Here is a 27,265-nt window from a genome sequence, read left to right on the forward strand (position 1 = left end):
AGTGTTAGCCTTTGCAGGTAACGCAGGAAACTTTCATAAAAGTAACATAAAATATGACTTTCCTTCAACTTTTCCATGGGAGAAAAAAAAAAAATCCCAATGGACTCATCTCTACTAGATGAGACCTGATTTGGGTGATTCAGCTTCAAAGAATTAGCTGGATTTTGAAATAAAACCTCAATTGAAGATTTAGCTGTTTCCTGCAGTTGCCTTGGACACAACCCTCTTACAAAGTAGGTCATATATGAAGAACTAGTCTTATTTCCATTCCAGCCACATTCCCCCGGGGCAGATCATTTAGCTTTTTTCCAGTGGCTCAGCAGGAAGCTCAAACCCCCAATGCAGAATCTACACCAGCTTCCTCCCAACCATCATCCACAATGACTGCGTAGGACATAGATATGAGAATGAAGTATTCATTTGTATAATTAGATAGCTCTGGCTAATATCACATTACTGTGTAACAGCTATGAAATGCCAACATACCCTTTAAGTCCAGGTGCAACTGTGACCTCTGGACCCTCTAGACCTACACCATTAAGACCTGACCCTAATCGTAACTGAATGTTAACTGTGTAATTGGTTCACTAACTGTGAGCATATGGAAGCATTTAGCTTTAATGTATTTAGTATTTTTCATAGACTTGACTCTTCATTTCCAACACTGATTATTTTCGATGCTGAACCCCTTGGCTTTCTATGTGGCCCCGGGCCAGATATAAGGTACGGGGTCCATCTTCTGTGTGGTCTGTGCTTGGCCTACGCCGTTCAGCACGTCTACCTTAAGATGTAACTTGAATAATTCTAACTAACTTTGTACAAAGTCTGGCCTGAAACCTAGTGTTAAAAATACAGGGCTGCGTGGAAATCCCAGCTCATGGCCTCATGCACACGGACGGTTTTTTTTTGCGGTCCGCAAAAACGGTTTCCGTTGTTCCGTGATCTGTGTCCGTTTTTTCTTCCGTGGGTCCTTGATTTTTGGTGGATCCACGGACATGAAAAATGAAAAAAAAATCTAAGTCAAGTTTGCCTTTGAAATGATAGGAAAAAACAGACACAGATCACGGACACGGATCGCGGATGACAATCTTGTGCGCATCTGTGATTTTTCACGGACCCATTGACTTGAATGGGTCCGTGAACCGTTGTCCGTGAAAAAAATAGGACAGGTCATATTTTTTTTCACGGACTGGAAACACGGATCACGGACGCGGATGCCAAACGGTGCATTTTTCGATTTTTTCCACGGACCCATTGAAAGTCAATGGGTCAGCGGAAAAAAACGGAACCACTGCCGCGGATGCACACAACGGTCGTGTGCATGAGGCCTATATGTGAAAGGCAATGTACAGTATAAAACAAGAAAAGTATTGTATTAGGGCTCATGCACACGACTGTATGTATTTTGTGGTCCGCAAAAAATACATACTACGTCCGTGTGCATTCCATATTTTGCGGAACGGAACAGCTGGCCCCTAATAGAACAGTCCTATCCTTGTCCGTAACGTGGACAATAATAGGACACGTTCTATTTTTTTGTGGAACAGCCATATGGACATAAGGAAACGGAAAGCACATGGAGTAACTTCCGTTTTTTTTTTTTTGAAGAACCATTGAAGTGAATGGTTCCGCATACAGTCCGCAAAAATAAAATAAACGGAACAGACACGGAAAGAAAATATGTTACATGAGCCCATCTGTTGCTTGTATTTGGCATTGCTTAAAGGGGTTATCCATATTATAACAAAACTCCCGCTGTGCCCACAAATGTAATCAAATACCCACGATCACATCACTCACCACTTCAAGGGTCCATGCCATGACTGATGTATAAAATGAAAATCAGAAATAATATAGTGCATGGCATACCTTGTTGCTGCCAGCCTGTGTGCTTTGCAAATGATTTTGGTGGCATACTGTCATACCATAGATCCAAAAATGAATGAAGTGAAGTGATTTACTATGCAAAAGTTGCAAATTCTCAGATATCCCATGTAGGATGTGCCAACAGCTGTGGGTATCTCTTCTCTATAACCTGAGAATTTTATTTTGATAGTGCCCCCCCCCCCCCCCACAGTACCTACCATAGTGAAAGCTGCGATCATTCGTGTCAGTATTGCATCCTCTATCTCGGAGGGGAGAGGCCGCAGGTTACTCACACACTGCAGAATGCACAAGATGGTTTGATGTTGCCCCTACAATTAAAGAGATACCAACCGATTTAGTACATTTCATGTTCAGCATCCGGACAGCCATTTATACACGAGCCTTCAGGGTCTATGTAGTATCACTGACTTTTACCTTTAAGTCGTAACTACAGCTGGTCATACACACGAGGCAACTGTCAGCCCAGCACTAGTTCGGCCAATGGCTATCTCTCCTGATCCTCCCATCAATATGCATGCTCGGCTCAGCCAAACATGCATATGTGGTACATGGAGAGAGGCAGGGGCAGACTGGCCATAGACCCTACAGGGGAATTTCATGGTGGGCCGATGCCCAGGGGGCCGTCAGAGCCCTTCTTTCGGCCGCCAGCCGTGTATATAACAATCTGAGGCTGTCAGCATTAATTAATGCTAGGAGCATCAGGTACTTATACACCTGGCCGCAAGTGCCCTCCTGAATGAAATTATTGCATCCTCAGGATAACGGTGAGGGTGGAAGTATTTTGTGCTGCACTGTGGTATTTGGTTCTGCTGAGGCGGTATTCTGGTTCTGCAGGGGCGGTATCTTGAGCTGCACTACGGTATTGCTGCCCCTCCTACTTCTGTTATCCCTGCCTACTTGTGTTGGTCTTGCCTTCAGTCATTTTGAACCCATCTACACACTTGGGGCCCCTTTTGCTTCCCTCTGGGGCCACTTTAAGTTCCCAGTCTGCCCCTGGAGGGTGGAAAAAAAGCAGCTGCCAGACATGTCTTCTGGCTGCAGCTTTTCTCCCTCAAACTGGGCAATTGAAATCTGACTTGAACGATCCTCATCTCCCCAACATCTGCTGTCAAGGAAGAGTTGGGAGGCCCCAGAGACATTCGATGGTTGGCCAAACACGCTGAAATCACAGAGGGTTTGCCTGACATAGATCTAATGTGGCTGGCACCATCTCGAGAGCTATAGCCACATGTCGCACTTACACCTCCCTGCACCACCTTTGAAGCTCAAATTTGGCTTAGGCGGCAGCTGCTGTGAGTGTGCAGCTCCCGAGAGTCAATTTGCTCATCTCTACTACCAGCATTTTAAGTCTCTGGCTTTAATAAATGATTGCATTCACTGGAAAGCAAGCTAGTAGTTTGTCAGTTTATCAGATTATGGGGGACGCCAGAAAACCGCAGTCTTGAGGCGACTAACTGATTTCTATGGGGTGTTTTGAGGTCAGGCCCTTCACCTATGCAGGGGTCACTTTGCAGGAGGAGGGAAACTGAAACCAACACCCCTTCTCAAAGGCAGATCCTATGTTATCCGCCTTTAGCTTTATAAAAAAAGGTGTTACCTGCCACTGCAATCATGCCTGTGATGATAATGAGATGACTGCTGAGAATTGATCTCTGCAGCCCTGGAAGTCTCACTCTCATTGTGAAAATTGCTAAATTTCCTAGTTATTTTAAGGCTATGTTCACATCTGCGTTCACACTTTCATTTTTCTGTCCTGTCGTATGAACAGCACCCTAAGCAACCCACTGACTATTTGGTCTATTGGGTCTATTGGGTTTCTGTCATGGCAACGCTCATTTTACCAGAAAATATAGGACTGCGCTACTTTCTCCTGCATTTTGGACAGAATTTGTGAAGCCTCCAACGCACATGTGAACAGAGCCTTATATGATCCTCAATACATTCCCGATGCATGAATGTACAGATGTAGCAGAGTAAAGAGTCACAGTCCTAACACGTTAACTACATGTGATAACTCCCCAAGTGTGCTACATCTGTATTTCAAAGGAAAATAAGCATGACTGGCAGTTACCTTTTCCAGCAAGTAGAGGGCGCTGTCTGGGTGGCTGCCATAACTTGCTAATAAATGCACACCCGCCTTGGTGATCACCGGTTCTTTCAGCTGTTCCAGCCATGACCACATTAAATTGGTTAGGACAAAAGGGTTTCTCTCTGCGCAGATCCGATCCCAGGCTGCTTCTCTAGCATTTAGCTCTTTCTAATAGAATGGAAGTGAACAGAGATCATATACACATTGCCATACAAAGATTTAACCAAAAATATGAAAGTTGTGCCTAATTTATCAATCAAGTACCAACAGCTGTCATACTGATTTATTTTTTCTTTTTTTAAAGGGACACGCGGCTTAGGCTACTTTCACACTTGCGTTGTTAATTCCGGTATTGAGATCGGGCAGAGGATCTCAATTGCGGAATTAAACGGATCCTTTTTGATTTTGCACATCAGGATGCGTCGGTTCCGTTAGGATGCGGTTGTGTAAAATCAAAATGGAAAAAAACAGATCTGTCACTAAATACTTAGGAAGTCAATGGGTGAGGAATCCAGTATTTTATCGGTCACCATTGGCTTACATTGTTTTCAGTGACGGATCCGTTTTTTTAGTTTTTATGAGCTTGCAGTGGTTTTGTGTCCGGTCAGAAAACGGAATGCTGTGGGAACGGAAGACATCCTGATGCATCCTGAACTAACCTCTTTCCATTCAGAATGCATGAGGACCAAACGGAAATGTTTTTTTTCCGGTATTGAGATCTCAATATCGCAAAACAACAACGCAAGTGTGAACCTAGCCTTAGGAGTTGTACCAATGTATATAACATACAGTATGTAATCAGATGTAAATATGTAGCATACATACAGTACAGACCAAAAGTTTGGACACACCTTCTCATTCAAAGAGTTTTCTTTATTTTCATGACTATGAAGGCATCAAAACTATGAATTAACACATGTGGAATTATATACATAACAAAAAAGTGTGAAACAACTGAAAACATGTCATATTCTAGGTTCTTCAAAGTAGCCACCTTTTGCTTTGATTACTGCTTTGCACACTCTTGGCATTCTCTTGATGAGCTTCAAGAGGTAGTCCCCTGAAATGGTCTTCCAACAGTCTTGAAGGAGTTCCCAGAGATGCTTAGCACTTGTTGGCCCTTTTGCCTTCACTCTGCGGTCCAGCTCACCCCAAACCATCTCGATTGGGTTCAGGTCCGGTGACTGTGGAGGCCAGGTCATCTGGCACAGCACCCCATCACTCTCCTTCATGGTCAAATAGCCCTTACTTTCAAAGTTTTCCCAATTTTTGGGCTGACTGACTGACCTTCATTTCTTAAAGTAATGATGGCCACTCGTTTTTCTTTACTTAGCTGCTTTTTTCTTGCCATAATACAAATTCTAACAGTCTATTCAGTAGGACTATCAGTTGTGTATCCACCTGACTTCTCCTCAACGCAACTGATGGTCCCAACCCCATTTATAAGGCAAGAAATCCCACTTATTAAACCTGACAGGGCACACCTGTGAAGTGAAAACCATTTCAGGGGTCTACCTCTTGAAGCTCATCAAGAGAATGCCAAGAGTGTGCAAAGCAGTAATCAAAGCAAAAGGTGGCTACTTTGAAGAACCTAGAATATGACATATTTTCAGTTGTTTAACACTTGTTTGTTATGTATATAATTCCACATGTGTTAATTCATAGTTTTGATGCCTTCAGTGTGAATCTACAATTTTCATAGTCATGAAAATAAAGAAAACTCTTTGAATGAGAAGGTGTGTCCAAACTTTTGGTCTGTACTGTATAATCTAATAAAAGTAGTAAAAATCATTTAAAAAAATGCACTACCTGCCACATGGTGACTTTTCCGGATATCTCTTCCACACTATCACACTCCAGATTGGCAAGGGCATTAGCAGTCAGCAATCTTCTGGCCTCCAGGTTTAACTCAGATTGGAGGACAATCTGTGGGATGACTTCTGGTGTCTCGTTACATCCAAGATAAAATGTCACCTTTGGAGAGGTCACCTCACTATTGTCATCAACCAAGGAACTCTCATCGTCCAGGACTTTGCTGATTCCGGAGACACAACTGCAGTCTGGAGTGTCCTGAGGCGTTATGCTTGGCGCTGAGAATTGTGAGTCCGTCAATCCTGTTTGGCCATTTAACGGTGAAGAAAATCCTAAGGAAAAAGTGCGGCTTCTCTGTATTTCCCTGAGAAATCTCGGCCTGTAGAACAGAGGGGAGCAATCGCGAGGAACATCGATGCTACCAACTTTACTTTGACTCCAGAAGGAGAATGCAGTGGGCACATCTTTCTTCAAATTTGGCGTGGGTAAAGGATGAGCATCCTCATTTCCTGACACAATTGATCTCAACTGTTCATTTAACTTGCTTAAGAAAGTTATGTGTGAAGGTTCTGTCCACGGAGTCTCACCTTGTTCAAGAAGGATTTCTGCCTTCTTCAGGTCGGAGTCACTGTAACTCAAACGTTTCTTTAGATGAGACAAAGGCTGGAGACATTCTACGTTCCTCCTTTTCCACAAAGGGTCAAACTCCTGTTCACTGGACAATACTGAGTCATGAACCCCGTAACAAACTGCAGTGGTGACTGAATGAGTCAGGGAATCCACGGCCCCAATGTCACAGCCTAATACTTTATCGAGTTGCTCTGTGGAGAGCTGAGACACTGTCTTCTCGATTTCGGCAGAGAGATCTGGAACATCCAGTATCTGCTCCTCTACCACCAGCCTGTTTTCGACCAAGTCTATCAATACCTTACATATTAAGTGGATAATTTTTGGCACATATTTCAGATGTCGCGCTTCATACCCATGGAGTAAGTGCTGCTGTCGAATTAAGTACTGGGACAAAGTGACAGCGTGGGCTTTGGGGTCACAGCAGGAAAAGACATTATGCAGTGGAATTAAAAACTGGGTGAATTCTCGGACGCATAAGAGCTGGACTCGGGTCTGAATCGCGTTGTGTCGCTTTGCACGTACGAAAAGAATCGCCTGATCTGCCGTCATCCTAGTGGCATATATTAGATAACACGCAATTAACACACCTGGAAGATAGAGAATGACAGGTTAATGGCAGCTTTAGAATTTATACAAAGATATATGTGTGAAAATGGAAATATTCACTTCTCCACCCAAATCTTACTTTAGAAAAATCTGATTACTAATGCAGGTTGAAATGCAGCACGGCATAGAGTGACTCCTGCCAAGTTTCTATTCACGGTTTCTGCTGGCAGCACAGTGCCAACCCAGCTCGCTAATGTCATTCAAGATCAGCAATGTTAAGGGGGTATTCCAGTTTTTTATTTATTTATTTGCTTATATAATAGGAAATAATACAATTTTCTAATATACATGTATTTAAAATTCTGCATACATACCTTATATCAGATGGTTGACCCCTATATGCAGAAGAATGGTATAACCCATGTATCAGTCCCATCAGTCGTGTGACACTCTTTACACCCTGACATTCAGTAAGCAGTGTTACATGACATACATGTGCTGGGTCAGCACACAGGACACATGTATGTGATAAGTAAATAGGACTAGTGGTGGAATCATGACTTTTATTGTGGTTATTACAGTAACGACATCATTATGTGCCTGTCTGTAGTGATTTGTAAAATGGCTGCCTGTCTCTAGGTGATGTTATCGTGTTAATAAAGTTTAGTGTATATAAAAACAAACAAATAGCACACACAGAGATCTGCTTCTACACTGACAGACATGAGATGCTCTACTACTGTATATACTGTACATGTTCTGTTCCCCCAATACACTACTAGTCACCCTTTGAGATACCTGGGTAGTTAACTGAAAGCCAGGTCACATGAGGGTCACAGACGCCATGTTTAGTCCTATCTCATAATCCCATTTTGCAGGACTAAAATGGATTGTACCATTTTCTTCTTAGGGACAGGCAAATACATGAATATAATAAAGGTCTGTCAGCAAAATTTTAAATAGATGTAAATTAGAAAATTGTTCGACATCCTATTGTGTAAATAATCATTAAAACCAGGATACCTTTTTAACAGTTATAGCCTTATCAATGGGGCTGACCGGCAGTGCACCCCTAGTAGCCAGTCCCTCGGCAGTGTACCCCTAGAAAGCCTACATTGGCACCGATCTGTAAAAAGGGATGGTTAGTAGGAACCAAAAGGTGGCCATAAACCTTAGATAGTTGTCAGCTATTACCCCCGACTCATGTGCCTATGGCTTGGCCAAGCTGCAGGTGTTCTCAGTTTGGTGGGGGTAATAAGCCGCTGGCCAAACTCCTCTGGCAGAGGTTTATATCCCTTAAATGCAAAAGGACCAGGCATGCTGAAGTCCAGCATGACCCACCCTTCTTCCACCATCAGAGGAGAGTCGGAAGACTGCCATACACATTAGATGGTCAGTAATGCTGAAAATGGCAGATTTTATGTAAAGCCACCTTAAACGGGTTGTCCAGCCTTTCTTTTTCATTTACGTTGCCCCTCCTTCAACCGTCCCCTGTACCTCGCCGCCGCTCCATTCAGGATCCCTGGCTCTCTTCACCATTTTTCCACTCCTCGTCTGTCAATTTTGCCAGTCACTGGCCCTAACGGTGATGTGTCCCCAAGCGGCACGTGAACCAGAAGTGATGTGACGCTGGAGGACACATCACCACTAAGGCCAGTCATGGGCTGCAGAGGAGCACTCCATGCAGAGGTTGAAAGACGGGAACCAATAGACCAGTGAAGGGAGGCTGGGAGTAGGAGCGGAGTGGCGGGGAGCAAGTACAATTGGCTGGGGTGTAGATTTAAAAAAAAAAGCTAGACACCTCTTTTACTACCAAGAGTTAAAACAAAGGTGAACCCCTCCAATAACACATTGTTCCCTTTTGTCAATGGTCATACACTGGTGGCTAACCTCAGGACAAGATGTCGATGTATGTTCCAGGAATACCACTTTAAGGCCTCATGCACACGACCGTTGTGTGTTTTGCGATCCGAAAAAAAACACGGATGGCGTCCGTGTGCGTTCTGCAATTTGCAAAACGGCACTGACAGCCATTAATATAACTGCCTATTCTTGTCCGCAAGGAGAGGTTATATTTTTTTTGCGGACCACGGAACGGAGCAACGGATGCGGACAGCACATAGAGTGCTGTCCGCATCTTTTCCGGCCCCATTGAAGTGAATGGGTCCGCATCCAAGCCGCAAAAAACTGCGGCTCGGCTGCGGACCAAAACAACGGCCTAAGGTGGATTCTCCAAAAATGGCATTTATTGCCTACAACTTTGACTTCATGGACACCCACCTATTAGTGTCTGTCTCACACACTTCATCTCGGCACGAATTCACAATAAATATAATTTGTGGGAAAACCCCTCCAAGAGCGAGATGATTAAAAATGACAGTCCTATGTAAATGAAAATATATAAAAACACCTGTACATAAAAATTTCACTGTCACCACTTGGCGGTCGCTTACTGCTCACTAGAGTTCGGGGTTTAAGTGAATTACGTAATGGATTCCGTTCCCACGGAATCCATCACGTAATTCAGTGCCGGCATGCCGCATTATACAAGTGTATGGCCAGCTCCGAGGGTTCTGTTCTGCTGGCCATACACTTGTATTATGACGGCATGCAAAACGGAATGCCTCTAAAAGCATTCCGGCATTGAATTACGTTATGGATTCCGTGAGAACGCAATCCATTACGTAACTCACTTAAACCCCGAACCTGAACCTGCCAAAAGGCAGATTCGCTCAACTCTACTGCTCACCCAGAGATGTGGTATAGAAATCCATATGGCACAGGGCATGTTAAAACAGTTATGCCTATGATCCTTTACATCGGCACTAATGTCTTTAATTTCCATAAAATACAATGCTTTATGCAGCCATTACAGAAGGTAATAGGACTTTAAGGTGTTTGATACTGCATTACCGCTTGCAGACAGTAAAGACCTGAAAAATGTCCTTCATGTGCTGCCCTCTGCTGGGAGAAGTAGACAAGTGACCCAGTTCCTGGCACCTATCTGGATCTCTGAGCACCATAACGCCTCTTAATTTAAAGTGGTTGTCCAACCCTTTACAAGTATCGCGATCGATATCGCGATCTTCATGTTACACGACAACCTTAAAATGATCCCCTAAAATAAAATTCTTCTAGTTCCTTATAATTCTATTCAGATATTTATACACTCGTTGACAAAAAATGCACCAAGAAGAAGTTGCTGGAATTGTAGGAAACTTTCTTTGTAGGAATGTAATGAGGATATATGTACGTGATTACAATATTAATACAATTATTGGGGAAAGCTTTACAATTCAAAGGGGGCTCTAGGACCCTGCCTCTAGCCTCACAAGATGAGATACGGTTGGGCAAGGAGACATACAGCTTCTTCATGGTATCCTGAGGCACATTTGACCACAGATGTTACAGCTGGGCTTGTAGACCCCGCACACTCGTAGGTTGCTGAAACTGCATCCCAGCTCATCCCATAAATGCTCGACTGGCGATAAATCTGGTGACCCAGGAGGCCAAGGAAGTGTCGCGTAATTTGGTGGAGACATTCCTGGGAAAACCCTTGCAAAAAAAATGCCAGCTGGAAGCCCTGTCATGAGGGGCAACACGTGGTCACAGGACGTCCTGCACATATAGCAGAGCTGTTAGTGTCCCTCGTATCACTACTAAGGGTGACCGACTGTCTTATGCAATGGCTCCCCGGATCATCACACCGTCAGTAGGGGCAGTGTGTCACTCCACAGCAAAGGCAGGGTTGAAGCGCTCCCCACGCGGCCTCCATACTTAAAACTGACCTCCATGGGATCCCAAAGAGAACCTGGATTCATCACTGAAGATGATACAGTTCCAGTCCATTTGGGCAGACAGGGTTGTGTGTAATGAAGGTGCCACCTGTGTCTGGAGGGTGGACAACGAAACTGTGGTCGCTGCTCGTGTTTATCGGTGAATCAAACAATCCTGTTTTATCGTGGCCTGTCTGGAGCCTGTTCACGGTGTGTGTGCCATAACCACTGAGCATTACCACTGCTTCCAACACCTTCTAACAGCTGGGTCAGAACAGGCGAGAGGGCAGCTACTCGTGGAAACGACCATCCGGCTTCTATCAGTGCAATGATGTGCCCCCTGTTAAAGTCCGTCAACTGGGCTAAATGAGGGACATTTACTAAAGTGTTTACGCCACTACTGTGGCACAAAAAAGTTGAAAATTATGACATATGCTATAATTGCGCAATAATTTGCGACTTTTCACTTGTTTCATCACTTTTTAAAAGTGGTGAGAAAAATGGGCGGGCCTCCATAGCCCACCAGATTTACTGTCATTTACACCAGGAACTGGCGTAAATAATAGTTCCAACCTATGCCACAGCTGGTGTAGACTTGAAAGTCTGGTGCACGGACTACCTGGAAATGCAGACAGACTTTCTACTAAGACTGGAATTTGTAACATCAGTCTTAGACTAGTTTCACACTAGTGTTAAAATGATCCGGAATAGGAACAGCCTGCCAGAGTTCACTGTATCCGACATTGCCGGACACTACCTTTCCCCGCCAGAGCCTGTGGACTATAATGGGGCCTGGCAGGGACCTTGGCTGGTTCCGGCATTAGTTCCGTGATTCAACTGGACAAAAAAATTATGCTTACAGCGGTATTTGCCCGGCCGATTCTCAGCACTAATGCCAGAAACAGGCTGGATCCCTGCCGGGTCCCATTATAGTCCATGGCGCCTGGCAGTGCTCCTGCCCCTTCCGGCTATGTCGGATGCAATGAACTCCTGCAGGGTGTTCCTCTGCCAGAACAGCTTGCCGGATCATTTCAGAGCTAGTGTGAAACTAGCCTTCGTATATTTCCCCAATGTCTTTGAGTGCGTCATAGAGGCATGTCTAGCAGTCAACGATCTCTCACTAAGGGACGGTTTTTGCGTTCCGTATACGGGCTGTATTTGCCGTTCCTTATACGGTCTGTATACGGAACCATGCATTATAATGGGTCTGCAAAAGATGCAGACAGCACTCTGTGTGCTGTCTGCATCCGTTCCGTGGCAAAGCAAAAATTATGAGGCATGTCGTATTCCTGTCCGTTTTGCGGACAATAAAAGGCATTTCTATAATGGGCCTCCTGTTCCGTTCCGCAAATTGTGAGAAGCACACGGGCGGCATTAGTTTTTTTCTGATCCGCAATTTGCAGACCGCAAAAAACGGCACGGTCGTGTGAACGAGCCCTAAGGGGTACACTTCCCAAAAGTAGCCTCTGGCAGCAGGTGAAGCCCTTCTACGCCCTCTTGTGGCAAGATCTAGTGTCTAATCAGACCACACCTATAATCATTTATATATCCGCCCTGAGACATAACGGCATGGAGAGTTTTGCAGCAATCCGACATTTCCACCTGGGTGCGGTATTTTTTTCAAGGAGTGTACTTTATTTCTCTTTCCAGAAATACTAGATATCTCTGCCAAGTTATGCAGCAATAGATTGCCCCTCCGCTACCATACTACAACTAGGCAGGGTCACCATTCTCATGGAAGCTGTATAGGCAGCCGTATTAACGTATAGAATTCGTTACAGGTCACCGGAAGGACTACCACTCCACAGAGCCACCTTACCTGTCCGCCCAAGCCCAGCATGGCAGTGAATAGCTACTTTTCCTTCTTGTAAGGCAAAAGACATAACCTTGACCATGTCGAGAATGGTTGTCAGGGAGGCGACGCCATAATCTTTCCATCCAAAATTATAAAAATAGACTGAAAGAGAAAAAGAGACTTTTTTGGACTCCTGAAGTGTGAGGAGCATTCACACACAACACGTACTGGGGCCTCACATAGAGAACACCTGGTAATTAGTGGTCGGGGAGATAACACATTTATGACAAAGGAGCCACAGAACAGGGAGCCGTCCTGACGGTGAATAGAGCGGAATGTGTGAAATGTGACTACCGGTATAATTCGGAGGTGTAAAAAGGGTCTTATATCCTAATTGCTAGGCCCAGCATTCATCATTATGGCTTTTCAAGCGGCTGGTTGTTTTATTGTGCTGTTCAGAGGAAGGACATGGATTCACTGCACAATCTAACATTTAAAGGGGTCCTCCTCACATACATTTATTGCATATCAATAGGAAGCCCCTTTAATAAGGGTGACAAGCATGACAAGCGTTTTGTCCAGGAGCCTTGTCAACAAGTTAAAGTGAAACTCTGAGCCTATTTCCTAACTAGATACCAGGGCTTTTCCTTCTTTAACTATGATCCCCTAATTGCAAGTTTTGATAGCTTTGTGCATCCCCCATGTAATAACAATTCTGGAGCATCTCTTCTTATGTCTGTATGTTGTGCCATTCCTTTATTACTTCTACTAGAAGTTATGAATACATTGCTAGCAGTCTTCAGTAAGGGTACAGAGGGGAGGTAACCAGTTGGGGGGGTGTACCTGCACGGTCTGAAAATGGCAGCACTGATTGGATAGAGTCAGACTGTGCAGGTACACACCCCCAACTGGTTACCGCCCTCCTGTACCCTTACTGCAGACTGCTGGCAATTCATTCTAGTAGAAATAATACAGGAATGGCACAACATAGAGATATGAGAATAGATGCTCCAGAATTGTTATTACATGGGGGATGTAAGAAGCCATTAAAACAGGTATGTCAGGAGCAGTGAAAGGTCCTCTTTAAAGGGTTTGTGCCATGATAATTCATTTTTAATCTGCCCAAGATGGGGAATAAGCATCTGCACAGTGGGGGTCTCACCGCTAGGACCCTCCTATCAATGACATGAAAAGGGGACCTCTATCCCTCTGTATGAATGAAGCGATAGTCAAGCATGCACACTGACACTCGGCTATCTTCAGCAGTTCTATAGAGAATGAATGGAGTGGTAGCATACATGCTCGAGTGTCGCTCCATTCATTTGGGGAACTCGGGACCCCCATTCTTGTGATTAGTGCTGGTCCCTGCGGTCACACCCCCACCGACCAAATGCTTATCCCTTACCCTGTGTATAGGGGATGAGCTTATATTTTTGTAAAATCCCTTTAACGCCACTGTACAGGCGAAGTTGCCAAAGAGATCCCCCCCCTTTCACTGACACGACTCTGCAGCCATTGGCTGAAGTTGCACCTCTGCCTGGAAGGGGGCGTCAGTTTGGCGGCTTCTCTACAGCCCACTAAAATGCAGCATTATTCCTACCTGTAAAGAGAGAGATTCCAAATATAGCTACAATCGCTTACAATGCAATTCCCTAAAAGTGGCAGACTTTAAAAAGCGAGGAATCAGCTTCAGCTCAATGATCTGTCGAGGGGTTTGTGATCCAATACTAACCATTCAAAATTTTGCTATAGTAACCCTGACGTTTATTATGGGTGACCCAGGACCAGAAGACTATTTTCTGAGCTACACTGTAATAGGAATTCCTTTCTATATAGATTTAATCACAATACATTTAGCACGGCCAATGTAACAGGAAGGAAAGGCGGTATTTAACAAAGCCAGTGTCCAGAACATGTGTGACAACCCAGCGTGGAACTTACTTTCCAATTACTCCGGGCAATGAGCGGCGGACACAAATGTAGGCTCTTACACAACGCTCCTCGCCCAGCAGCTCAAATTGATGCCGTTTCATAATTAATGGGAACAAACAGCAGGATAAGACTTACTTTCAGCTTCCATAAAGACCTCCGGAAGATAAGTGAACCCACTTTCTTGCTCTAAAGGATTCCCACAGCTCGCGTGCTCCCCGGGGCGCTGCAGGTTAATTACTGTTTTTATACCGCAGCTTTGGAAATAGAAGTAAACAAGAATCAGGGGCACATTTAATATTAGCGTGTTTTCTACTTTATGACGTGGATACGAGATTTTAGGTCAAACTTTATATAGGTCAAACACGTAGCTACCTTTGTGATGGAGGGCGACTTTGTTTTTTTAAGGACACGTGGGTGGATTCGTTATTTTCTATATTATGCTCCACGTTCTCGGTGCTCAAGTTTTAGTCTAATGTACTAAGGGGCACAGATAGGACTACTAAAACTACGTCTTTATTTAAACTTGATTAAAATATGAACAGGGGAAAGAATTCTAAGCTAATATATATAAAAAAAAAAAATATGAGTTTCGCCATTTTTAGGCTCGTCAGGAGCAGAAGTGGGGATAGACAAACAACAAAAAAGCTGCCAGCCTCCGTCTAGAGGCAGCGGCAACAGCGCTATGATGGCCATACGCGGCCGCGAAGACGCGCAGCTGATAAGGAGAAAACCCCTCCCCTTAGCCGGATCAAGCCCCTGGGGGCGGCCAATGGAGGAGCGAGGGGCGCGGCAATCACGTGCAGTGATGGTCAGTTCGTAGTGTTCGCCAGCAAACACATGCGGGCTGCCATCTTTAGTAAGGTAGACTCCCCCGTCCGGCGATGCACAGGTAAGCCCTTACCAGTGCCTGTCCCGGGAGCCGGTCTGAAATCAAATGTAGTCACCGGGAGCAGGCAGTTCCGAGAACAGCCGCCGGGGGCCTTCATTGAGCTGTTCTCAGAACTGCCTGCTCCCGGTGACTGCATTTGATTTCAGACCGGCTCCCGGCACAGGCACAGGTAAGGGCTTACCTGTGCATCGCCGGACGGGTGAGTCTACCTAACTAAAGATGGCAGCCCGCATGTGTTTGCTGGCGAACACTACGAACTGACCATCACTGATCACGTGTGAGGTGTCAAAACACTCTTACTTAAAGAACAAGGGACCAAACGGCGGTATGTGTATACAACAAGAAGTACCACAATGACAGGGATTAATTAATGACATGTTGCCAATATATGTAAACCTGACAAACAGATATAACATATTGCTGGCTACCAGATAGGCTATAATAGCCCATGGCAGCAAAAGAAACATAGTACACCATAGATGTTACGAACCGGCGACTATAGTATAAACCACAGCTACCAATAGTATCAGATGAAGATTATACATCTGGTGGCAAGGACCATGTCCCATGCCCAAGACGTTGTGCAAGCTTGCAGAATAGCAAGGTACCCTGGGCAAAATTATTTGCCCACATACATGACATCTGCTGCTAAACATAAATGTTACAGACTGATAGTTACTTGATGAAATAGAACTACAGTTGTTATTGAATGGAAATGACACATCTAGTGGCACAAACTGCGCCCCAGACGTTGTACAGTCAAGCAGCATAGCATGGTATCCTCAGCCAAACTTGTCTGCCCATGTGTGTGACGTATGCTGCGGATCCCGCTGTGTATATACAGAATGACGCGGAACGTATAGATGTCAAAACATGGGGTCAGGGGATCAGGTTAGAGGAAGCAGACAAAATAACTATATTCATTGAGGCCCTGTGGTTGAACTGTCCGCAGTCTGTACATCCACTGCGTCACTTTTTGCAGCAACCTCTTATCAAAGTCTCCTCCTCTGGGAGACCTTCTAACCACTTTAATCCCCTGAAACCTAATCGCATCCGCCCTGCCATTCTGACAGGAAAAAACGTGTCTCGCAAATGGGGTATCCGCACACTTCCGAATATCATTGAGATGTTCCTCAATCCTCCTACGGAATTCCCGAAATGATTTCCCCACATATTGCTTACCACATGTAGATGTAGTCAAGTACACAACCCCCTTCGTTCTGCAATTGATGAAGGATCTGATAGTGAAGGCTTTCTGTGTGACGGTGCAGCTAAATTCATTACCCAATTTGATAGCATCACATGCCACACATCCCCCACAACGAAATGTGCCTTTCAAGTTGGTATTCAATCATGTGGTAGAGGTGGGGGGTTTGAAAAAAAACTATGGACCAAACGATCCCTCAGGTTGCGACCCCGGCGATACGTTATTTGAGGTGAATCCCCAATTAGATGACCTATGTCTGGATCCGATTTTAAGATGCCCCAATAACAAGTAAGGAGCTCTCTTACATTTTCATGCGCCTCGTCATATGTTGCGAGTATACGCATCTGTTCATGATCTGCTGGACCCGATTTTGGTGTTAATAGCGTATCACGATCCAAGGCCATAGAGCGTTGATAGGCCTTGGCTAGCACATGTTGCGGATACCCTCTATTCCTAAACATGTCCTGAACATCATTAGAGGCTACCCTAAAATCGGAAATCCTGGAACAATTCCGCCGCAACCTAAGGTATTGTTCTTTGGGAATTCCTTTCTTCAGGGGTACCGGATGGCAACTGTCCCACCTCAGAGGACTACTGGTCGCCGTCTCTTTCCGAAATAGACAGGCGCCAACATTGCCATCCCGATCCCTGAAGATGGTGAGATCCAAGAACGTGATCTGATGTTCCTGGATCTCTGATGTGAAGAACAAACCTAACGTGTTTTTATTCAGGTCATCAACAAACTGGTTAAAATCTGATTTACTTCCTGACCATAAAATAAAAACATTGTCGATAAAACGTATCCAAATGTTAATATGGTCAGTCCATTTGTTATTATCCTCGGCAAACACGACCTCCCTCTCCCACCAGCCCAGGTAAAGGTTGGCGAAGGTAGGTGCGCAAGGGCTCCCCGTCGCCACCCCCCTGAGCTGGTGGTAGGTACGGTGATCGAAAACAAACACATTGTGCTTCAGGATAAAACTCAAGAGTTCAAAGACAAACTTGTTGTGCTGCCAAAGGTGAGTACCCTGCTGATTTAAAAAGGACGCCACAACTCCACACCCCTTGTCATTGGGTATGGAGCTGTAAAGCGCCTCCACATCAAGACTTGCCAGCATGGTATGGTCATCAATCTGCACCCCCTTCAGTCTTTTTATGACGTCCATCGAATCACGCACGTAGGAAGGCAAAGCCAACACAAATGGTCGTAAAATCCGATCTACGTACATGCTGATGGCGTGTGTAAGGCTGCCTGTCCCCGAAACAACAGGTCGTCCTTTCAACGGGGACAGACCCTTATGCATTTTTGGTAACCCATAAAAACAGGGGACCTGGGGGTGTTTGGGGAACAAAAAAAAACAAACTCTGTCAGATTGACCAATCTGCGCTCCCGTGCTATATCCCGAATATTTTTGAGGTTTTTTTCGAAATAACTCCATTGGATTAGTATCCAATGCACGGTAACGCAGATTGTCTTTCAGAATATTAAGGCACATTGTTTGGTACTGTTCGTAATTCATGACAACAATGTCCCCCCCCCCCCCCCCCTTGTCCGATAGTTTGATGACAATAGAGGGGTCTCGTTCAAGAGAGAGTACGTTGTGGGGGATGTGTGGCATGTGATGCTATCAAATTGGGTAATGAATTTACTTGCACCGTCACACAGAAAGAGGGTTGTGTACTTGACTACATCTACATGTGGTAAGCAATATGTGGGGAAAACATTTCGGGAATTCTGTAGGAGGATTGGGGAACATCTCAATGATATTCGGAAGTGTGCGGATACCTTTTTTCCTGTCAGAATGGCAGGGCGGATGCGATGAGGTTTCAGGGGATTGAAGTGGTTAGAAGGTCTCCCGGAGGAGGAGACTTTGATAAGAGGTTGCTGCAAAAAGAGACACAGTGGATGTACAGACTACGGACAGTTCAACCACAGGGCCTCAATGAATATAATTCTTTTGTCTGCTTCCTCTGACCTGATCCCCTGACCCCATGTTTTGACATCTATACGTTCCGCGTCATTCTGTATATACACAGCGGGATCCGCAGCATACGTCACACACATGGGCAGACAAGTTTGGCTGAGGATACCATGCTATGCTGCTTGACTGTACAATGCCTGGGGCGCAGTTTGTGCCACTAGATGTGTCATTTCCATTCAATAACAACTGTAGTTCTATTTCATCAAGTAACTATCAGTCTGTAACATTTATGTTTAGCAGCATATGTCATGTATGTGGGCAAATAATTTTGCCCAGGGTACCTTGCTATGCTGCAAGCTTGCACAACGCCTGGGGCATGGGACATGGTCCTTGCCACCAGATGTATAATCTTCATCTGATACTATTGGTAGCTGTGGTTTATACTATAGTCGCCGGTTCGTAACATCTATGGTGTACTATGTTTCTTTTGCTGCCATGGGCTATTATAGCCTATCTGGTAGCCAGCAATATGTTATATCTGTTTGTCAGGTTTACATATATTGGCAACATGTCATTAATTAATCCCTGTCTTGTTGTATACACATACCGCCGTTTGGTCCCTTGTTCTTTAAGTAAGAGTGTTTTGACACCTCACACGTAATCGCTCCAAGGAGGGATAGGACAAGATGGGCGGGGTTCAATTGCAGCATTGCCGCGCCCCTCGCTCCTCCATTGGCCGCCCCAGGGGCTTGATCCGGCTAAGGGGAGGGGTTTTCTCCTTATCAGCTGCGCGTTCTCAAAGCCGCGTACGGCCATCATAGCGCTGTTGCCGCTGCCTCTAGACGGAGGCTGGAGCTTTTTTGTTGTTTGTCTATCCCCACTTCTAATCTGCTCCTGACGAGCCTAAAAATGGCGAAACGCATTTTTTTTAAAAATATATATTAGGTTAGAGTTCTTTCCCCTGTTCATATTTTAATCAAGTTTAAATAAAGACGTAGTTTTACTAATTCCTTCACAACGTTCCTTTATCCAGTAATTTATACTTAATAGGGTGGAACTTAAACCACTAATCAGTTGTCAGTGATTTGCACAGATAGGACTCCCTTCCTGTAAGTAACGTAAGCAGAGACAGTACTGCCTCCCCATTTCACAATTGCGTTGTTAATTCCGGTATCGAAATCCGGCAGAGGATCTCAATACCGGAATTAAACGGGTCAGTTTTGATTACACATCAGGATGCATCCGTTCCGTTAGGATACGGTTGTGTGAAATCCAAATGGGAAAGAAAAACAGATCCAGCATTAAATAAACGGATCAGTCACTATTGACTTACATTGTTTTCAGTGCCGGATCTGTTTTTTTCCGTTTTTATGACCGGACACAAAACCGCAGCTTGCAGAAGTTTTTTGTCTGGTCACAAAACGCAATGCTGCTAGAATGGAAGAGATCCTGATGCATCCTGAACGGATCTCTTTCCATTCAGAATGCATGAGGACTAAACGGAAACGTTTTTTTCCGGTACTTAATACTGGTACTCTGCTGGATCTCAATACCGGAAAACAACAACACAAGTGTGAAAGTAGACCAAATTATGTAGGCACCAGCAGTACTGCCTATTTCTCTCTGTAAACGATGCAGGCACAGGTAGCATTGCCTTCCTGTTTCTTCTTATAGCTTATATAGGTACAGTACAGATAGTACTGCCTCGTTATTTCTTCTTGTAAATTATGTAGATACAGATAGTACTGCCTCCCTGTTTTGCCTTCTTAATGATATATGCCTAAATAATACTGCCTTCAAGTTTCTTCCTATAAATGACAGAGGTACAGCTAGTACTGCCTCCTTGTTTCTTCTTGTAAATTATGTAGACATATAGTAATGCCTCCTTGTTTTGCCTTGTAATGATTTATGCACAGATAGCACTGCCTTCCAGTTTCTTCCTATAAATGACAGAGGTGCAGATGATACTGCTTCATTGTTTCTTCTTGCAAATGATATAGACACAGATAGTACTGCCTCCTTGTTTCTGGCCCTGTCTAAACAAAGCTGCCATTTTTAGACTGTGTAGGAGCCCAAAGTATTCACAAGCAAAAAAAAAAGTATAAAATGATGTACATACTGTAGTACACCTGTATCCAGCACAGAACTGCAATACACAGTACAGACCAACAGTTTGGACACACCTTCTCATTCAAAGAGTTTTCTTTATTTTCATGACGGCATCAAAACCATGAAGGCATCAAAACTATGAATTAACACATGTGGAATTATATACATAACAAACAAGTGTGAAACAACTGAAAATATGTCATATTCTAGGTTCTTCAAAGTAGCCGCCTTTTGCTTTGATTACTGCTTTGCACACTCTTGGCATTCTCTTGATGAGCTTCAAGAGGTAGTCCCTGAAATGGTCTTCCAACAGTCTTGAAGGAGTTCCCAGAGATGTTTAGCACTTGTTGGCCCTTTTGCCTTCACTCTGCGGTCCAGCTCACCCCAAACCATCTCGATTGGGTTCAGGTCCGGTGACTGTGGAGGCCAGGTCATCTGGCGCAGCACCCCATCACTCTCCTTCATGGTCAAATAGCCCTTACTTTTAAAGTTTTCCCAATTTTTCGGCTGACTGACTGACCATCATTTCTTAAAGTAATTATGGCCACTCGTTTTTCTTTACTTAGCTGCTTTTTTCTTGCCATAATACATATTCTAACAGTCTTTTCAGTAGGACTATCAGCTGTGTATCCACCTGACTTCTCCTCAACGCCACTGATGGTCCCAACCCCATTTATAAGGCAAGAAATCCCACTTATTAAACCTGACAGGGCACACCTGTGAAGTGAAAACCATTTAAGGGGTCTACCTCTTGAAGCTCATCAAGAGAATGCCAAGAGTGTGCAAAGCAGTAATGAAAGCAAAAGGTGGCTACTTTGAAAAACCTAGAATATGACATATTTTCAGTTGTTTCACACTTGTTTGTTATGTATATAATTCCACATGTGTTAATTTATAGTTTTGATGCCTTCAGTGTGAATCTACAATTTTCATAGTCATAAAAATAAAGAAAACTCTTTGAATGAGAAGGTGTGTCCAAACTTTTGGTCTGTACTGTATGTGGAATTTCACGTGACCAGAAGAACGCAGAGAGGAGGAAATTAAACTAAAGAGGACATTTCTTTAATTAGAAAAGCAGCTTAAGGAAGGTATTGGCTCTCCTTAAAGGGGTTATCCAACCCCTATAATGCTCCTCAAAATGTCCTGGCCCCTCATACTGGTTATACTTAACCCGCTTCCCGGCACCAGCGTCGCTTCAATGTCCGGATGTCCTCCACTGCATCTCCCTGTCGCGCGGATCAAAACATCCGGCGACTGAAATCGGGGGAGGATGCAACCAATAGCAGGCAGTAATGGGGACGAGCCTCCCTAGCATCGCGGCCTGCTATTGGCTGCATCCCACCCCATCGCCGGATGTTTTGATGCATCGGTGGTTGTCCGGGCATCAGAAGTGATGCATGTTTCGGGGAGCGGGGTAAGTATAACGAGTATGAGGGGCCAGGGCATTTTGAGGAGCATTATAGGGGTCGGATAACCCCTTTAAGGAGAGCCACTACCTTCCCTAAGCTGCTTTTCTAATTAAAGAAATGTCCTCTTTAGTTTAATTTCCTCCTCTTATAGTGGTTGGATAACCTATTTAAAGGGGTTGTGTCATCGCATACATTGAGAGCATATCTAAAATGAGAGCAGACTGCGCATGAGAGACCACCCTACATTCATTTGTATGGGCTCGACTATGTCCGTCAGCCATTCATAGAAGTGAATGGAACGTTGGCCACGCTTGCGCAGTGCGCTTCCCACTCATATGGAACTTCTGAAAATAGCCAAGTGTGCTGTTCAGCTATTTTCAGCACTCCCGTTTTAGAGATAGGTGCAGGTCACAGAGGTGGGACCCGCACATATCAGACATTGGGGGCATATCCTAGCTCTATGGCCCCAATGTATGAGATGGCACAACCCCTCTAAGGAGACCAGCTGTGTATGGAGACTTTACTGCAATGCTCAGTGGGAAAATAAAATGCAAAAATAAAATGCCAAGAGGTAACTCTAGGGGCTCCCTATCTTGGAAGGGGCTCCTTTTGAGTCAGTGTTTGCCTTTTTAACAAGCTTTGGAATATGTCAAGGGAGAATAGCCGACCCAAATTTCCATCCACAGACAGCAGCTTCGGGTGCTGGCCCTTCAACGCTTGTTATGGCTGCAATGTTGACAACTGTTTTGCTGTCTGCACTAATGTACAGACACACTGAATGCATATTGTATTATACAATTACCTCTGGAACTGCTTAATGATGTTATACTTTTCTAAGATTTCCGTGGAAGGTCTCGCCATTGCTAGTATATTGTCAGTGATCCTGAAATAAGCATAAAATTAGTCAAGTTGGCAATTATTTTCTGACGTTCGTCTTCTTTCTTCATACAGGACCCAGTTAAACATTTAGGGGCACATTTATTAAGTCCTAAACAAATGGTGGATCCACCAAAGTTATGTAGAGGTGCAGGCCTCTCCAAAACTTTGGCGCATCCAGGATCAGTTCTAAATGTTAAGACCACTTTTGAACTGGTGTAGAAAATGGTAAATGAGATGTGCCAAGTCCTCCAATGCAAGAGACTCTCTTTTTAGCTCCTCTCGCCTCTTTTGAATTAGAGGGTCTTTCTTTGATGGCTTAGCATTCCTTAATATCATATTTGAAAATGAGTTTCCTAAACCAGACAACCTCTTGTCTTGTTCGCATGAGCCAAAATATGTACCAAAAAACAAGAGCTTTTTTAATAGTGAAACATAGATATGGGCGAAGTAATAGAAGTCTTACATCATATATAGGCTAGTTTCACACTGCCGTTACTAGTTCCAGCAAAAAACAGCCTGCCAGAGCTCTCTGGGACCAGCATTGCCGAATGTTACCGGATTGCCCGCGGGCGCCCTTTGACAATAAAGGCGTCCAGCAGAGATCTGGCCGCTACGCAGCAAATATGCTGGGATTCAGACAAACGAAAAGTACCAAAATGCAAAGTGAATGAACAAAAGAGAAATCATATCAGTATCTAATGTAACCACCCTTTGCCTTCAAAACAGCATCAGTTCCTCTAGGTACACTTGCATACAGTTTGTGAACGAACTCGGTAGGGAGGTTGTTCCAAACATCTTGAAGAACAAACCACAGATCTTCTATGGATGTAGGGTTGCTCAAATTCCTTCTGTCTCTTCATGTAATCCCAGACAGACTGGATGATGTTGAGATCAGGGCTCTGTGGGAGCCATATCAACACTTCCAGGACTCCTTGTTCTTCTTTACACTGATAGTGCTTAATGACATTGGCTGTATGTTTGGGGTCCAGTGATGGCCAGTTCGTAGTGTTCGCCGACGAACACATGCGATCTGCCATCTTTATTCCCAAGCCCGGCGATGCAGAGGTAAGTCCTTCCCTGTGCCTGCGCCGCGAGCCGCTCTGAAACACATGCGGTCACCGGGAGTAGGCTGTTCGTCGGCGAACCCTGCGAACTGGCCATCACTGTTGGGGTCATTGTCCTGTTGAAGAATACTTTTGGAGCCAATCAAACGCCTACCTAATGATACTACATAATGGATAAGTATCTGGCTGGATTTCTCAGCGTTGGGGACATCATTAATACTGACCAAATCCCCAGCTCCATTTGCTAAAATGCAGCCCCAAACTTGCAAGGAACTTCCACCATGCTTCACTGTTGCCTGTAGACATTCTTTATTGTACCGCTCTCCAGCCCCTCTGCGAACAATGTCCTTCTGTTACAGCCAAAGATTTCAAATTTTGACTCATTAGTACAGAGCACACGCTGTCATTTTTCTGCATCCCAGTTCCTAGGTTTTTCGTGCATAGCTGATTTGCTTGGCCTTATTTCCACATCATAGGTATGGCTTTTTGGTCACAATTCTTCCATGAAGACCTCTTCTGGCCAGACGTCTGTGAACATTGCATGGGTGTACCTGGATCCAGGAGGCTTGGAGGCAATTCTGAGCTTCTGACACTGCTTAACATTTTCTGATTTCGAACGGAAGTAACAATGATTTGTCTTTCATCCGCTGCACTAAGTTTCCTTGGCCAACCACCGCGTCTATGGTCCTCAGTGTGGTCAGGATTAATGGTGTCCTCAATGCTAAGAAATACAGGCAAATACTTACCATCATGTAATACCATCAGGGAGGCATCTGACGGGTTCCATTCACTTTGCATTTTGTTAATTCATACAAATAAACCATTAACACTTCTATTTTTGAAATCATTCTTACTTTGCAGTATTTTTCCACACCTAAAACTTTTGCACAGTTATATATATATATATATATTCACTGCTCAAAAAAATAAAGGGAACACAAAAATAACACATCCTAGATCTGAATTAAATATTCTTCTGAAATACTTTGTTCTTTACATAGTTGAATGTGCTGACAACAAAATCACACAAAGATTAAAAAATGTAAATCAAATTTTTTAACCCATGGAGGTCTGGATTTGGAGTCACACTCAAAATTAAAGTGGAAAAACACATTACAGGCTGATCCAACTTTGATGTAATGTCCTTAAAACAAGTCAAAATGAGGCTCAGTAGTGTGTGTGGCCTCCACGTGCCTGTATGACCTCCCTACAACGCCTGTGCATGCTCCTGATGAGGTGGCGGACGGTCTCCTGAGGGATCTCCTCCCAGACCTGGACTAAAGCATCTGCCAACTCCTGAACAGTCTGGGGTGCAACGTGACGTTGGTGGATAGAGCGAGACATGATGTCCCAGATGTGCTCAATTGGATTCAGGTCTGGGGAACGGGCGGGCCAGTCCATAGCATCAATGCCTTCATCTTGCAGGAACTGCTGACACACTCCAGCCACATGAGGTCTAGCATTGTCTTGCATTAGGAGGAACGCAGGGCCAACCGCACCAGCATATGGTCTCACAAGGGGTCTGAGGATCTCATCTCGGTACCTAATGGCAGTCAGGCTACCTCTGGCGAGCACATGGAGGGCTGTGCGGCCCTCCAAAGAAATGCCACCCCACACCATTACTGACCCAATGCCAAACCGGTCATGCTGGAGGATGTTGCAGGCAGCAGAACGTTCTCCACGGCGTCCCCAGACTCTGTCACGTCTGTCACATGTGCTCAGTGTGAACCTGCTTTCATCTGTGAAGAGCACAGGTCGCCAGTAGCGAATTTGCCAATCTTAGCGTTCTCTGGCAAATGCCAAACGTCCTGCACGGTGTTGGGCTGTAAGCACAACCCCCACCTGTGGACGTCGGGCCCTCATATCACCCTCATGGAGTCTGTTTCTGACCGTTTGAGCAGACACATGCACATTTGTGGCCTGCTGGAGGTCATTTTGCAGGGCTCTGGCAGTGCTCCTCCTGTTCCTCCTTACACAAAGGCGGAGGTAGCGGTCCTGCTGCTGGGTTGTTGCCCTTCTACGGCCTCCTCCACGTCTCCTGATGTACTGGCCTGTCTCCTGGTAGCGCCTCCATGCTCTGGACACTACGCTAACAGACACAGCAAACCTTCTTGCCACAGCTCGCATTGATGTGCCATCCTGGATAAGCTGCACTACCTGAGCCACTTGTGTGGGTTGTAGACTCCGTCTCATGCTACCACTAGAGTGAAAGCACCGCCAGCATTCAAAAGTGACCAAAACATCAGCCAGGAAGCATAGGAACTGAGAAGTGGTCCTGTGGTCACCACCTGCAGAACCACTCCTTTATTGGGGGTGTCTTGCTAATTGCCTATAATTTCCACCTGTTGTCTATCCCATTTGCACAACAGCATGTGAAATTGATTGTCACTCAGTGTTGCTTCCTAAGTGGACAGTTTGATTTCACAGAAGTGTGATTGACTTGGAGTTACATTGTGTTGTTTAAGTGTTCCCTTTATTTTTTTGAGCAGTGTATATATATAGATCTACAAAATCAACGTGTAAACATAGCGTTGGGATAAGGGAGAAGATTTTGTTACAGTGTTTGCTTTGAATAGACAGAAATCAATACTTCACTTCCGCATGAGTAATGAAGGATCGGTTAAGTGCTTACCAGGAGGAGTACAGTCCCTTAATAGCTTGTTCCTCATCACTCCACCGTGTGGGATTTTCATATTTACATGCACGACCTCCACAAGTCATTGAACACTGCATGTGGCCTGGGATGACATGACGCAGACGTTCTCCAACTTTGGTGTATTTTGAAGTTGGACGTCTTCCGCTTCCTATGTCAGAGAAACATTAAAAAATGTAGCTCACTGTTTAATTACTGGTGTAAAGGAGATGGGTAACTTAAAGGGGCTGTCCAGTTTTCCCATATGTCCATACATGTGCACAACAGGGAATGTACAAGGAAAGTAGACTGCAAACTCCAATGGGATAAGAGCCGTTTGGAGTCTTGGCCTATCAGCAGGTGTTATCCTCATCTCTGTCCAATGTAACACATTTTTGACCTATGTTGAAAAGCTTTGCCCAGATACTAACACTTACTTTTCCTATAACACTAGTGTTTATAGGCTGTTTATACATGACACAGCACTACAAGTTCAAAATCACTTTGGTGTATTTACGGGCTGAATCAATTTTGTGATTATGTTTTTTGTGTGTATAGGCTGTACTTGAGTATTTATAGGCTGTGCTTCATTCGGATAATGTCACAATAGGATATCTGTGCTCATTTTGTGAGGATGCCAAAATACTGGGCATTTCTAAATTGTGCTCTATTGTGATGATGTCATGG

General features: G+C 44.5%; 1 protein-coding gene across 1 annotated transcript in view; it reads right to left on the minus strand.

The window, feature by feature from the left end:
- PTPDC1 (protein tyrosine phosphatase domain containing 1) overlaps window positions 1–27,265 on the minus strand; it is a 91,921-nt gene that overhangs the window by 3,287 nt on the left and 61,369 nt on the right. The window contains exons 3-9 of the mRNA XM_040407420.1: window positions 26,579–26,750; window positions 22,806–22,886; window positions 14,603–14,721; window positions 12,560–12,697; window positions 5,786–7,005; window positions 3,959–4,144; window positions 2,085–2,195 (exon numbers count right to left, since the gene is read on the minus strand). Of these exons, the coding sequence (XP_040263354.1) occupies window positions 2,085–2,195; window positions 3,959–4,144; window positions 5,786–7,005; window positions 12,560–12,697; window positions 14,603–14,721; window positions 22,806–22,886; window positions 26,579–26,750 (2,027 nt within the window). The remainder of the gene's footprint in view (window positions 1–2,084; window positions 2,196–3,958; window positions 4,145–5,785; window positions 7,006–12,559; window positions 12,698–14,602; window positions 14,722–22,805; window positions 22,887–26,578; window positions 26,751–27,265) is intronic.

This window comes from Bufo bufo, chromosome 9 (genome assembly GCF_905171765.1).
Source record: "Bufo bufo chromosome 9, aBufBuf1.1, whole genome shotgun sequence".
NCBI lineage: Eukaryota > Metazoa > Chordata > Amphibia > Anura > Bufonidae > Bufo > Bufo bufo.